Source organism: Antrostomus carolinensis, unplaced genomic scaffold, assembly GCF_000700745.2.
Source record: "Antrostomus carolinensis isolate BGI_N321 unplaced genomic scaffold, ASM70074v2 scaffold31290, whole genome shotgun sequence".
NCBI classification, from domain to species: Eukaryota; Metazoa; Chordata; class Aves; order Caprimulgiformes; family Caprimulgidae; genus Antrostomus; species Antrostomus carolinensis.
Genome location: NW_010286947.1, coordinates 1 through 15,704, shown reverse-complemented (window position 1 = coordinate 15,704; position 15,704 = coordinate 1). Strand labels below are relative to the sequence as shown.

At 45.0% G+C, this 15,704-nt stretch overlaps 1 protein-coding gene across 1 annotated transcript; it reads right to left on the bottom strand.

Moving 5' to 3' along the window:
• Window positions 1–5,485: 5,485 nt before the first annotated feature.
• LEMD2 (LEM domain nuclear envelope protein 2) lies at window positions 5,486–15,699 on the bottom strand (the record flags this gene model as incomplete). Its single annotated transcript, XM_010177882.2, has 9 exons — window positions 5,486–6,089; window positions 7,285–7,387; window positions 7,489–7,590; window positions 8,616–8,761; window positions 11,136–11,215; window positions 11,866–11,942; window positions 13,220–13,295; window positions 13,990–14,030; window positions 15,357–15,699. Coding segments are annotated over 9 exons (1,119 nt in total), but the record flags the coding sequence as incomplete, so codon positions are not given.
• Window positions 15,700–15,704: the final 5 nt, after the last annotated feature.

Below are 15,704 nucleotides of genomic sequence, written 5' to 3'. Positions count from 1 at the left end.
GGCCAGGTCCATGCTGGGTGTGGGGGGGGGTCCCTTGGGCTCAGTGAGAGGCAGGACCCAGCACCCAGCTTTGCCCTGTGGTCCCAGGGAGCCCAGCACTGGTGTCCAGCTCCTGCAGCCCGTCACCAGCACACACCTTTCCCCTTTGCAGAAGCCCATCCTGCTGGATATCACATGTATTTTTAATACATGTGTTAATTGAAGCAATCTCATTTTTATGTCAGGCATATTTCTGGGCCGGGAGACACGTCCTTCCCAGTTATCACTCCATTAAAACAAGCCCATGGAAGATGCTGGAGCCCACGAGCAGCTGCGGGGTTCCTGAGCCGACAGCCGGGCTGATTGCTGCTGCCGAACGGCCACAGAGCCGCAGAGGCAATTACAAAGCCTCTTGTAAAAAGCAGAGCACTCTAAGGGGAGAGTAACCCTGTCTCATATTAAAACTATGCTAATTAGGAACTAATTATGGCCACAAAGATATTATTACCCTTGGCTGCAGCCTCGGTCCTGACTCCGAACCTCTCCCAGACTCAGCACAGGGTGGGCACACTGGATACCAAGCTTTAAGTGAGCCAGGGTTGCCCAAGTAACCTCAGCACCACCAAACCTCATCCTGACATGACCTGTGCAGGGTCCTTCTCATACGAAAGAACTAAATTTGTATCTGTGAGAGAGCTGAAATCAAACTGTGTGACTGACTGAGGATTGCCTCTGACGTTAAAGAAAACCAACAAAACCTGCCAAGGACACGCAGGGAGGTGACACAGATCCCATTGTGCTGCACCCGTCCTTTCCCCTCCTGCACAGATGCCAACAGGGCAGGTTTGTCCCCTTTCCACCTCCAAAGGCTTTGGACCATCTTTAAGTCTTTGCTCTTGATTTATTCTCTGCTCTCCCCCAGACAGGCAGCAGTGCCAGACAGGAGCTGCAGCTGTGGCACAGTGACACCAGGACACAACCCTCCTGGCCAGACAGCCAGGCTGGGTCACTCCCTCGCCCTGACCCAGCCCCGGCACTGGAAATGCCCCTGTGATGGGTGCTGGAGCCTCACCCGATGGCTGGCAAACACACCTAACCCCTCGTTGAGGTGTCCTCGCTGCTGGTGGCACCTTTGGGAACGTGGCCGGGAGCCAAGCAGGAGCTGCTCTCCTGGAGGGAGCACGGGGCCCCCTGGGACCCATTTCTGAGCTGTTTGACATGGAAGTGGCTCAGCTGCACCCCGCAAACCCAGCCCCAGGGAGCAGCTCCTCACCACCCCAGGGTGTTTTCCTCTGCCATTGCTGGTCAGATGCCAAGAGCTGTTTTGGAGTTGGGATGTAAACACTGAATGTGACCCTACAGCAGGTCACTGCGAGGTGACAAGAGGCAGGCAGTGTTCTCCGTCAGAGAGGAGCTCAGCGGAGGCTCCTGTGTCCTCCTGCCACCCGAGAGCATGTCCCCAGGGAGCTGCTGCTCTGCCAGGAGCTGTGGAATGGGGAGCACGGGGGGCTTTTGGCACAGAACACACGCTCTGCCCCAGGGTGGGATGAGCTGGAAGCCAAGCAAGGTTTCCACAACCCACTGGGGGGGTCTCCTCATCTTGGGAGAGCCAATTTAAAGACACCCATGGGTTTTGCACCAGATCTCACCAGCCTTCCAGAAGAGTTCCTACAAAAATAATGTGCTACTCCGAGGTTAGCACAGAGGTCTGGTCCCTGAGATGGACTCTGCAGCCCCTTGAGGGGTGGTGGGGATGGGACTCACACCTCGTTCTTTGCTGTAACGAGGCTCCGTTCATTAATGTGCACACAAACCTTTGGCAACACCTACCTGGAGGCTGTTCTTGAAAGGTTGAATGAAGTCAGAGTGGAAATCCCAGGGCAGGCACTGGGGAGTGATTGCTTCGGACAGGGGCTGTGCTGGAGGGAGGTGCCTTCAGGCAGGACTCACTGCTCGTGTATTTTTTCTTCTTCTTCTCCGGTTCACGTTGATCTTTCCAGGAGAACTGGCACAGCGCCCTGACTCTGCACCCCATAAATAAGGCACAGCATCAGCTGTCATGTCAGCAGGAGACAAAACATTTAATGTGAAAAGCTTTAAATGGAAGCAGGAAATGAAAAGATAAAGGGCAAATTTTATTTTAGATTCCTTGTTGGTACATATTTTCCTCTCTGACAGTAATGGGATGCGATGGCTTTATCAGCCCACCGTTGGAGAATTTATTTATAGAAACTTAATACTTTGGAAGAAACTGGGAGAGGGATGTTAGCTACTGTGGTTGAGTGAATGTAAGTTGTCAGGAGAACAGGGCAGGGGGATGAAGAACCCAGCTATTCCCTCTTCTTTGAATGGACCTGGGGTTCTGGGAAAATTGCTAATAGCACAGAAATTATCAATACAGCTTGCACAGGACAAGCAGGAGCTTGGTCTTCTCTGCTCTCATGATAAAATATGAAAGAAGGGACACGGGGGGGGGAAGACTATCGCAGAAAACATCATGGCAGCTTGGTGGAAAGCAAACATCCTCTGGCACATGTAATTTACACCAAACTGGAGACTGTTTCCTAACCTTGAATATATTTCAGCTGTAACTTAGCAACCTAGACTGGGTAAAAGCATCTGAACAGGAATGTAGGTTCAGCCTTGTGTTCCCTTTTGTTCCCAGACCTTGGCAACAAGTCGATGCCAGAGAGGAGGTAACCAGCTCCCACCAACTTCCAGGGCAGCCACAGAGCTGACCTCCTTCTGTGCCAGTGGAGATCTCCCACTTTGTCATCCAGACCTACATTATGAGATTAATTAAACATTTCTCTAACCAAACACGAGTGAGTCAACCATGTCCACACAAGTTACACAATGATGATTCACAAACTACTCATGGCGTTTCAGGAGTAGACTTTGAAGAAGTTGAAGCTCGTGGTAGCACAAGTTCTGAGTCACTGACCCTCAAGTGAGAGGGGAATCGAAAACACTCAATGAAATGGACCCTGAAGACAACTCAAACTTGCCATTAAGGTGTGCTTATGTGTCTCCTACTCACCAGACAACCTTGGGGATCTGGTAAACAGTTTAAGACTTGACTTTTTGCCTTTTTCCTTGACATAAATATCCCTCCTTTTACAGAGCTTGGTAACCCTCGGGACACAAGGAGGATGGATGTGTCCAGTGACAAGCAACAGCCTGGGAGCAAGGGCAGGAAGGGACATCTACCCAACTCCAGTACCACATCCAGCACTTCCCTCATGACTTCCCAGTCTCCCTAAACCATCACCTGGCACTTCACATCACATCCCACAAAACAAGGCGAGCAAACCACAGCCTGAGGATACCACAACACACGGGATCAGCAGCTTGGACCTGAGGGGAGATTTCCTGCAGCAGCTGTTGACTCCAAACACCCAACGTGTGAGGGATTTGCCCTTCGGGGAACAAACACAAAACACATGAAGCTCGAGGCATCCTCACTCCGTCACATCAGCATATTGCACCATCCCATCCCCTGCTTTAAATAACTGCTTTATGACAGGATCAACCTGCTAAACTAATATTTACAGTTTCACAACCCTCCAAGCTGTCAAGTGTCCACAAAATGCAGCTAAACAAGCAAACTGCTTTTCATACCTACCTCTGCTTAATGCCAACTATTCCCAAATTAATTTGCAACCAAACACCGGCTCTTGTGCCGAGATCTCCGAGCGTCACAAGGATCCACGGTGTCTCATTAGGCTGTCATGCAACCCCCAATGCCATCTTCAGTCTTATTCTTAGAAACTGTGAGCTCCCCGGATCAAGATCTATTTGATCTGCCTGAGTGAAAACACTTGGAACAATCTGTGACTTCTCAATAAAAAAAATAAAGATAAATTATTTGTAATAAATTTATTTTATAATTGATTTACAGAGCTAAATTGGACATATAAACAGCAACAAGCCAGTGAGATTTATTCTACAAAAAACAAGTTTAATACAAAAAGATGACTGCAATGCCTGACTCTTCACTTCTGGATTTGGACGGTTTAAAAAAGAGCTAACCCAAACCCCACAAATATTTTTAAAAAGCTTAAGAACGTAGGCACTGGTGTTTGCAAAATTTTTATGGCAGCAGTGACGATCTTGTTACAACATTTTAGAAGAATCAAGGCTGCCTTCACTTTATCCTCTATTTTATTAAGAGTGGAAGAAGCTGGTCATTGTCTTGAAGACAGTTGTTGAGTCTCCTCTTCTGTTCTAACACCCGAACTTTGCAACCAAAAGACAATATGGGGTAAGAGTCAACTCCACGCAGGATATTTCCCATTTAATGGGAAAAACCTCCTTGTGTTTTGCTCCTGGAGAAATCTGCTCTCTCCACTCGCTTTGGTAGATGACCACCAGCAGGAGGGATGTTTGGAGTCTCTGCAATCCTTCCACAGCAGCCTGTGTGGGGTGCGTAGGTGGAAAACCCAACCAAAGGCACCAGTGGGTTGGAGAAAGTGCAGGCTTCATACTGGGAGGTGAGCAGGGACTGGCACAAGGAACCCACCTTGTCCGTGGCATCACCAGCCTGCAAAGCGGGGAGCAAGGCTTTGGCAGCCATCCTAAGCCAACCCAGAGCCTGGAGAGGAAGCTCCCCCTGCATCCAGCGGTCACACTGCACCTGTGACACTAAGGAGAACATCATCCACTGGTGACACGGGTTCAAATCAACGCTGGCTTCTCTCTGAAGGTTTTACTAGCTTATGCCAGGAATTCATTTGGTCCCTGCTGTCCCAGTGGTGAGCTGGACAGCTGGTTTACAATAGTGGGAAGAGCAGATTAGCAGTCTCTCTGCCTAGCCTAAACTGCCACACACTGGTGCTATTTTCTTTGACACAAACACTCGTTCGCTGGACATAAAAAAAAACCAAAACAAAAAACAACTTTTAAGTAACCAGATGATTATAGATACAAAATACGATGCCTGCAGCGTGAACAGAGAGGATTGATCCCTGCTCCTTCTGAGGTTGCAGGAACATTGACTTGGCAATCTCTGTACTGACACTCCACGCATGGTACATCTCTGCCCTGACACACAGCACACACATTGCAGCTGCCCAGGATAAACATTCAGCACTAAGAGCCTTTCCAAAGCGGCTTTCAGAGCCCATGAAACAGTCCCTTTGGCTGGAGCCACAAGAAAGCGCTTTCAGAAGTTTCCTACATCCTTTATTTGTCACCCAAATTCCCCTCCCACCTCCCACCACCCCCCCCCAGAAATCATAAAGCACACACAGACTGCAGACTTAAAAAGTGTTAACAGGTCACAACCGCTCCTCCAGCCCACCCAACCCAGCCCAAACCACCAAGGCACGTCAGACTGCCCTCCCTCTAAGACTACCTTCACCTGACATTTCCCCCCGCCTCTCTCCCTCGTTTTTAAAAGGTGAAGACACCACCAAGATTTTCCTCGTTAGGAAGCAGCAAGTGTTTTTATCACTGTCTTTGTACTGATAAAAACAAATTCTACCAAAATCCATCTTATCTGCCACCCTAATGTTTCCATGGGAAATGGTAATTTTTCTTTAAACACATTCCCTGATGGACGTTGCCACCAGTTGGCTTTTGCAGAACTGAGGTCAAATTTGAAATACCTAACCTTTGTCAGAGAGATCCTAAGTCCCTCCATATTAGGTATGCATTTTTTTTTTTCCTTTTAAAAAAGTTGTTCCAGGTTTTCTTGCCTATGGAAGCCAGATATCTGCTGGAAGGTTAACTTTGGTGCAATTCTAGCTTCCCATCAGCTCAAACCCATCTTCTTTCCAAGCCAACATTATTGCCCTGAATTTTTGAGAGTGAAGATTTTCAGAAAGAAGAGCAAACAGATACGTGCAATCCCCAACCCTAGGAGATTAGGACTGTGACCTGCTCTTTCCCACCACCAGAGAAGGGACTGTCCCCTTGCACAGGTCCACATCAACAGTTGCTCAACTTCTGCTCCTCTTCAGTGCTCCGAATCCGAGACATAAGAAGGCTGAGTCCATCTCCACACTAGCATATCCTCTCCTGCTACTCTGTGTGACTCTGTCTGAATCCGTGACTCATTTGAAGCCAGAAAGTCCACAGCTCTCTCCCAAACTCGTTTCATTTTTTTTCTGCAAGAAACAGCAACAAAAAGAAAATAAATTAGAATCACAAGCTCACCGTGCTTCCCTGCTTACAGCAACCGTGGCTGCTGATCAAGCTCCTGCGAGCTGCCTCCTGTTCCCTGTGCAGACAGTAAAGGAGATTAAACCAAAATTCTGGTTTAGAAGTGATTTCAGGCCAGGACATGAAAACACAGGTCCTGCCTGGAGCTGGGGGGAAGATGAGATCCTCTGTCAGCACCAGTAATTGATGACTGCCCTGAATTTCAAGTTCAATTCGTATTTCTAAGGGACTCCATTAGCAATTTGCCCTCATCCTTCCTTCATGCAGAGAGATCTCAGACCAGGGAGGACAAACTGGAGTTCAACCCAGTTTTCAATCAGTGTCTAGTAATTCTGGGCACCCCCCACACAGAGAGGTGGGTTTAGAACAGCTGAAGTAACTCCTTTTCCTACTAGTGGTACCATGACTGATAAAGGTAAGAATGTTGAAGACTTGCAGTACATGTAGTGTTCTGTGTCATTAGGAGAAGAAAGTAGCTCCCTTTAACCAAAACACAAGAAACATTCCTGCAGAGATGGAGCAAGTGGCACATAAACCACTGAGAACCAGGCTGGAGCCCCCTGGCCTCACCACCCATGGAATGACTATCTCTACCACAACTCCTTTTTGAATAAGTAGTGAGACCAGCCATCTCACTGTATCTCCTTTTCAAAGCTGCCCAACCTGAACTGGTAACTTTCCAGGCAGCAACATACACAACCACTTCAGAAGAGCCTCCTGATGCCCTGTTCGACTCATGGGAAGGTTTGTTCTGAGAAACACAGCACCTGTCTGGAGAATCAGGTACAATCACAGAGAAAGAGGACAGCATCCTACAGACATTACACAAAGGATTGAAAATCAGATGCTCCATGCCCAAGCAAAACAAAATCCAATTACTGTTTGATAGAACAATGACAATACACCTGTGAGACTGCAGAAAATCTGCCCCTGCACTGTCACACTGATCTGCAGCAGGTTAAAACGTAGCCTGAGTTATGTCCAAATCCTCTATAAACTGAAAGGCCAGACAGACTTTTCTTGCAGTCCAGCTTCCCATCAATTGTCTGTTCATGGTCCGCTGCCCCATAACTGTGTTTTTTAGCTGAGCTGAATAACATCATGCTGACAGCTCTCCTTGATGAATAAAACTCAGCTCACCTGCTCTGAGGAGGGATGAGACTGTCCCGAACATGGAAAATGCCAACGTAGGGGTAACGCTCCAAATTCCGTTCCCACTCCTTATAGTGGTCCTGGACAACAGCTGGAGGGCAGGAGGACAAAGTGGTGAGAGACATGAACATTGCAGAGAGAAAAGGGCTGTTTGCATTTACACAGTCTGTAAATCCATTTATTGGATTCTACCTATGATCTTCTTCACCATTTCATACATGGCTTGTTCTTCTTCCTCCATCTTCCGCCAGCGATATCTAAGGAAGATCAGGATCCCCCAAAGAGTTACCAGACCTAGAAAGAATAAAAACAAGTGGAATTCAATAACTGACAGGCGTGTACAGTTTTATTGCTGACACTGCGTCTCCCCAGAAGCAGCTTTTACTCCCTGCTACCCAGGCCTGCTTGGAACTGAATCCAGGCAATTCATTTTGATCACCAGTGCAGCTGCACCCCACAAAATCCTCAGCACTGCCAACACCTGCAGCAGAAGAGCACGCGTGCATGTGGGAAGAGGGGGTCAGAAGGCCTCATCGGGGAGGTTTTCTTCCCCCTACACAGCTCAGCACAACCGCAGGGCTTCAATTCTCCAAGTCCCAGAGCTATCTCTTTGCTAGAGGCCTCCCCCACAATAATCACTTAGGAAGACTGTCAAGCTCCACTGCTCCGAAGATAGCTGCTTGATAAGGAAATAAAGCCTGGGGCTTCAGCGCCAGCCCGAAATTCAGGAGATCTATATTGAAGGTTTAGCATTGACAAATGCCGCCGTTAGGACATGAGCTAACTTTAGTATCTCAGTCTCTACAATAAACATAACTATCCCCTTTCACCCCCACCTTGTCTGGTTAGATTATAAACTCTTCCAGTCAACACTCATTTCTTGTTATCACCTTGCTCAGTAAGACCTCTGTCTCAGCTGGGGCATGACAGACTATTCCAATAAAACTTCTAACACTGAATTGCTACAAGTCATTATTAAAGAGGCTGGAAGATTTTGCAGCTTAGTGGAAGAAAAGAAAGAAAAAAAATCTTTTAGGTAGGTTAACATACTTATTTTGCAGACCATAGTAATGGGTACTTGAGGAATACCCAGAGAGATAATCAGCTCGCTGATTTAAAGTCAGTGTTAAGCACTCACAGCACAAAAGCAGGTCTACAGGTCTCCCTCTGCTGCCAGAACAAAGGTTAATTAGAAATTAACTCATCAGCAGATTTATTTCACCTCTGTTAGTAATTTCATATGGCTGGGGGAACGTGTGCACAAGTTCATCTCTACAGCTAGCAAGGGGAGAAGCTGATTACTGACACTGATGACTTACTCCAGAAAAACAGGAAAAGGTTCACAACGGCAGTGACCAGGGCCCGAAGGAAACGGCAGCCAAGCCCCATCTGAGGATGGGCCGATTCGAGACAGAACACTTCCTCCACTTTGGTAACTGGTTCCGAAAGGTCTCTGCCTTTTAACCTGATGGGAAGAGGCAGAAAATCTTCACTGAAGAGAGCAGACACTCCAACTGCAGTCTTTAATCAAGATAGGGAGAACAAACAGACTGAAGATGCAGTAACTCGTTCTGTACACCACACAGAAAATACACCGACATCCTTGCAGCTCCTCTTTCCAGAATATTTTGGGTCTGGCTGCTTAGCAAGGAATGGATATGGCTTTAGAAAAGGCAGCAGGGTTGTAACTCCCACTGGTAAACTGAAGTCTCCCTCTGCAGACTCTTTGACAGCACCTCTCAGCGTGTAGAAGATTAAACTTTAAATTGGATTCCCACCTCCCAGCACAGAGAAATGGAAATGTTTACTGAGTCACTCATCAGCAATTGCAGAGAGAGCAGTTGAGGGAGACTGCGAATGTCCATGGAGGTTGCGCTGTTTCCCTCAGTAAAAGATGAGCATAAACAGTTTAGCTAAAAAAGTGACAAGGCATCAACTGTATCTGCAGTGAGAACAGACACACCCTCAGAAAGCATTCATGGCAAAATCGATACCACATCCTCCTGCAAAATCACTTCTACACACCTGCTGTGCCATCCGATACGCTTTTAACTCACTTCTCTATACACAGATCTACACTGATGCTGTTTCCTTATTAGATACTCTAAACCAACAGGCATCAAGTAATCCAAGTGAGAGCCATCAGATTCAGAGCAATTGGACTAAAAGGGATTTCATTTTTTTTTTTTTAAGCTAATTCATTCTAAGTTTGCAATGAATAACCTATTAGACAAAGACATTTTCTCAATTTACTAGCGTACAGCTCACAAACTGCTGACAGCTTGTATTTGGTTACCGGATTCTACAGTAGCTGGAGACACACAGTTGTTTCCCCACCCCCTTGTCTTATTTACAATCCAAATTCCACCAAAAAAAAAAAAATATTTAAAATATGCAGCAGAATCACCCAGCGCAGAGCTCATTTTCAGTTCTGCCTCTCAGACTAGCACCTAGAAAAATAATCTTAGGTAGTTGTTTGCTAAAATGGTTTTGAAGCGTGCTGAACACTCACGCTGCACGCTACACAGACCTGGGGAAAGTGGATCCACTTGGCAAACAGCCAGAGTTTCTAATTATGAAAATTAAAAATAAAAATGGGAGTATATTGTATCACATTGCTCCTGACACGAGCAATGCTCCTGGAGAAAAATATAAATTTGAAAACTCAGGATGCCAGCCCACCTACAAATCCAACCCGGCAACTAAGGAAACTATGTCCTGTCCTGGGAATTTGCCACATAACAATAATCAAAGCAGCAGACGTCGTCTGATCCTTAGATCACAGCAGCAGCTGCAGGAATTTTTTCAGAGAAAAAAAAAAAATGGAGCAGTGGGAATTCATACAAGCTATGCCCACTAACTCCAGCCTTACTACCGTTACAATTCATTTAATCAGAGATACATTTAGCGACGTTAAAATGCAAACAAATGTTAGACTTCAGAGTTAACACAGACTGGAGGCAGCCCACGTTTCCTGGAGGAAGATAATGATGTCTGTGGACGCTGGATAACAGTCTGCCATTAGGTTATAGCTTGAATGGTGTATTTTTTTATCTAAAAAAACTAGTGTATCTGCTGTTCCTCATGTACTGAAGACTGCTAGCTGAGAAACCCATGAGATTAAAAACCCCACTGATGACCAACCAATACCCTACATAGTCAGCCAGACCATTCGTTTTAACATGTACTGTGTGTTCTGCCAGAAAGACATCTGACACTAAAGGAAAGATATCGTTCAACAATCCATTTTCCTCTCCTCCTCATCAGGACTTGCTCCAAAGATCTCAAAGCATGGGTGATGTTACCTACTGAAGAGAGTGCTTTGCTGCCCAATAAACCCTTTGGTCAAAGGATGCAGTTCCACAAAATACTGAAGTTCTGACAACAGTTACAGTACTTAAAAAAAATCATATTGGGAAAAGCAACTACGTGGGCACATTTAGGAAGTGTTCTGCAGCCACAAGACCATGGGCAGGACACCAGGGCCACCAATTCTAAACCCTGTAGGAAGCAAAACACAACAAAACAACACAACTAAGCAGCCCTGACCTCAGATTTACGCCCCATCTGCAAGACAGCGCGTTCGTGAACGCAATGTCCCCCAGTGCAAAGGCTGGGAACCAGACTCCCAAGGAATGAGCTCAGTTGCCAGTTTTCGCTGCAGGGCTGTACTTTTCATTTGGAAATTTGCCCAGCAAGCACTGACAAAGCCAATCCCAGATTAACTTCTGCAATTTAACGAGGTAAGGGAGCTTTTAGGGCACACCACAGAGGATGTCAAATTACCTATCAGGCAACACCAAGAAATGTTAACTTTGACAAAGTGGGCTTCCACTTACCATATTCCTAAATCCTTGTTACTGTTTAGTATCCAGTGCAGGGCAGCTTCGAACTTCTGTGGGGAACTACCAGTTATATTCTGTTCAAAAGAATTCATAACAAGATTAGTTCTCCATTCATTTAAAATACCGAATAACATTATTTCATTACAGTAGTGGGAGAATTCATTCTATACGGTCTGTCTCCAGGTTAATTATAATCATAATTCTGCAAACTGGAGGAAAGAGAACTAAATCTGAAGGTCTGTCTGGACTAAAGTCTTCTGACTATGGTAGATGATGCATGAAGCACTCCGTAAAATAACACTATCCCAGACTGTTAAGACTAACCACTAAATACAACATAATCTTACTGACAGTTTACCATGAAAGAAATGGAATGCTAGATCAAAGCAGTCTGTCTTCTGACACTTTGGGGTATAGAAAAATCCTTCTTCTGCCCAGCTCTCAACCCAGGGAAATTTCTGGTTTCAGAAGACTGATGACTACGGTGAAACAACAAACCATTAAGTTAGATTTACAGGGGCTGAATCAGAGATGTAGGAGAAGATTATTTTCAAAAGAACTGCTGAGAACAGGACTGGCCAAAGGGGAAGCTAGAGCTATGGCAAAGAATCAAAACAGGATGAGGAAGTAAAACAGATGGTGAATTGCTTTAGTATCTATTATTTATTGCCTTGTAAGAGACTAAGCACTATGTTATAACAATAGCTGTTCACAGCCTACTCACCACCACGTGATCCTTCACTTCACTAACCCAAATGCATTTGCTTTTTAGATTCTCAGGGTTTCCACATTCAAAATTACCTGTTTAAAAAATAAATAAATTTTAAAAAAAGTCAAATAGAAATAATGTTTTGAAAAAAAGCCCTTGAACACTTCAGAAATACACTGAGTTGTCTGGAAATGCTATCCTTTAAAATCAGCTATAGCTCTGGGGAAAATGATTACAAGGTAAGATTTATACTGTAGGCAGGTTAAGATTATGACTACTAATAAAATGCTCAGCCACTGCATATAGGTTGGATAAGGGCAATCAAACCTCATGCTTCAGTGTATGAACTACTCAACATACAATGAGGGGGAAATAATTCTGTTTCTCCCCCTTGCAGAGTGTATAATCATCTCCCTGACCTAACACCCTGCCCAGGGGCTCCTTCCATCAGGTATCAAAGACTGTGGAGCTGGAGTTAGTGATCAGCATTCAAAATTCTTCTAAGGAGTCTAAACTGCAGCTCTACCTTTCACCCAGGCAGAGAAATGCTGGTGAGGAACTCAACCTTCTAAATCTCGCTTCACAGAGTTGACTAAACAAATGTGCTGAGAAACTGTGTAAAACTGGTGGATATTCTACAGGTACTGAAATCTGATCTGGAAAGATTTACAAATGCTGTGAAACTTAAGTATCTAAAGGCTTGAGCTTTGTTCAGGTCTGAAACCTAGAAAATGGAACTTAAGCACTTTTATTGAATAACGTTAGTATGCATCTTGCTGAACAAGTTTTTACTCATCCCTTGAATTTCTAGCAGCCTTCTCCATCAGAAAATGCTAGTTATGGACCAGATTTGCTCATACATAGCAGAGACTGGCTGAACTACTGTGCTCGGTTAGCATCCCAACCAAGACAGCCTGTCTTACTCTGCACTGAGAAAAAAGAGAGAAGCACTCAGAGAATCACCTGCCACATTTCAGCAGAGAGCTGGCAATTTCTTAAGTTGCTTTAACTTTATTTGTAAGAACACATGAGCTTTACACTTACTGGCTTCGAGTGTCTTGAAGCCAATTTCAAGATGCTGGTAGAAAAGAACCATAAAGCTGAATATTTCTACCTCAAATTCCCAATATATCAAGTGCAAATAAGGACCACTCCAGAAGGGCACTGCATTAGCTAAGCACTATTGAGAATAAAAATAAACACATCTTCTTCTATTTTTCTATTACCCGACTTTCTCAGAGTTCTTCAAGTAGAACTGACTGTTCCATAAACCCTTCTCATCAAACTGAGGTTAAAAATGTCCAGAAAGCTGGAGGAGGCAGTTTGCTGAATGCTTAAAAAGTGTTTTATAATGACAATTGGAACTTACCAGCCTGTATGGACAGGTAGTTATACAACTCGTGCAGGATGTTCGCTATGATTTCCTTCTGTTTAGCTTGACAGAACTGAAAGTCAGAATCAGGTAACAAACATGAACAGACTGGCAGCAACAGGACAGCAGTCAGACTAGCTAAAAATACCCAAACAAAATACCAGCAGTGAGGTTTGGCTCAGTCATGCCTTAGTTCAAATTCAAGACCCCTGTATAGCAAAGATCCCCAGTTTCTAAGTCAAAAGTGAGGTAGGACATCCTCTGGAAGTGTCACCACCACCCCCAGCCCACACTGCACCACCAGCCATCCCCTCTGATCAGTCCTCTGCCTCCAGAACATCACAGGAGACTACTCAAAACTCTGAATCCCATAGGAAATTTTCTCTCTCCTAATAACACATGATGATAAAAGAAATAGGGCTGTACAAACACTTTATGATGGAGTTCAGGGAATTAGGTGGATTAAATCTCACATTGTTAAAGCTGAACACAGCTTTATTGCAACCCAGTATCGCTTCTGTTACAACTATTAAAGAAATTGATTCACATAATTGGGAATTTAAATTTTTATCTTTCAGAGTCTTATATACAGTTCTAATTTAATCCAGCCCATTAATTCCAACTCATCAAGTCACAATTTTTCTGTAAAATGATACAACTAATAATTTTATGGTGATACTGATATTGGTGGAAGTTACCTAGAATAATTACTCTTCTGTAAGAATCCCCTATCCACAATACTTGAAGATAAATAAATACATGCTTACATCATCCGATCTTTTGTCACAATCCACAGGCAAGAGATTAACTACAAGAAAGAAAGGGAGAAAGAGTTAGCTGGCTGCAAAACAAGAGCTTTGATCAAGAAAGTAATTATCTTTTTTAAAAGAAGGCTCTACTTTAAAGCCAGATTCTGCTATTCTTAATCTCACTCTACCTTGCTATGCAAATAGCACATTCAAAGCAAATGCACCCTGAAAGCAAAACAAATAAAATGGGTGATGAACTCTGTTCAGCTGGGAAGTAAAAACTGGGGTCTGGTTGTTTTAACAGCTCCTGTTTAAGTAGATGTTTCACGCTCCTTTACTATCCACTGCTTCGCACTGATCTTTTACAATCTAGTAATGCCATTCGCCGCACGCCACGGTCACCTGAAATATCCCAGTGATAACAGGGATTTCAATCAAGCCTCCTCAAGGCAAAAGCAGAGGATTTATTTCCGTTGGAGCTGTTAGCTCTGCAGATTATGGCCTCTGGTTTCACAGCTCCCTCCCACCCTGACAATTGGATATACAGCCACCAGCACACCACGCAGACCTTTCTAGCAATCTTAACTACCTGAGAATTTATAAAGACTTTGCAGCCATGCTGCAAGATTTCTTGTGTCAAAATACCATCGCTTTCTAAATATCTACTAAAGTAGTAAAAGGGTGCATGAGAAATTCACTGACATTGGACAATTTTGTTTTGACTTTGAGGAAGCAGGCAACAGCTTTCCCAGCTCATGCAAAGTGCAAAAACACTGACAGGCAGAGTGTGCTGAGTTTCAGGACTCGCATCTTCCCAACCACACCCCAAACCCTTTGTTCTTTTAGTTCAAAGCCATGAAGTGACAATATCTGCTCTAATTGGGGAACTCTGTTTTAAAAACAGGGTGATGGGGAAGCCCCTTTTCATTTCTCATGGAAACTCTGCCACACTTGAAGTGCCAAAGTAGCAATCCAACCGCTGTCACTTCTCACACAGCCGGGGGAAAAAGGCCACCAAGAGCTGTGCTTTGCAGAGGTTAACATTAAAAACACACAACGGGGCAATTACACAGACATTATGTTACACAACGGACAATCATAAAACACATCCTTGGCCTAGCAGAAAATGTCACTCTCCATAAGACCCACAGCTTTGAAGAACCGAAGGCCAAACTCATTTGAAAAAAAAAAAAAGCACACACTTGACTTACTTTCCCTGACTAACAAGGTTTCCCATGGGCAAGGGGAGATGGAAATGGGGACAGAAGCAGAGATGTCAAGTTACGGCAATGAGAATGATAAATGTGGTGGCGATGGAAGTAATAAAGGGAAAGCAGAAAAGAAAGGTGAAGAAGAAAGTTTAAAACCAGGATTAAACCACGTACAGTTCTCCTCTCTCCTGTCAAGCCAGCCTGACCCAATCATCTTCACCGCGAGGATGCCCAGAAAAATCATCAGTAGCACAAAGCTGGCGAGGCAAAGGAACTGGGAGAGGTAGTATTCGAGGCCTCTGCCCTTTCCTTCCATCTTCTGCTTTGGGGCTGACCGCAACAAGTGAGTGCGGGAGGTTATTCCCTGTCCTGCTCCCGACGCATCCCACCGGCTCCCCGAGGTCAGCCCTGCATCACCTGCAGCCCTCCACGGGAACCTCCGGATCAACTCCCCTCCCCGACTGCTGGGGTTCAGGTCCCTGTCTGTCTCCTTCCGAATACTGGAAGCCAAATCCTCTTTCC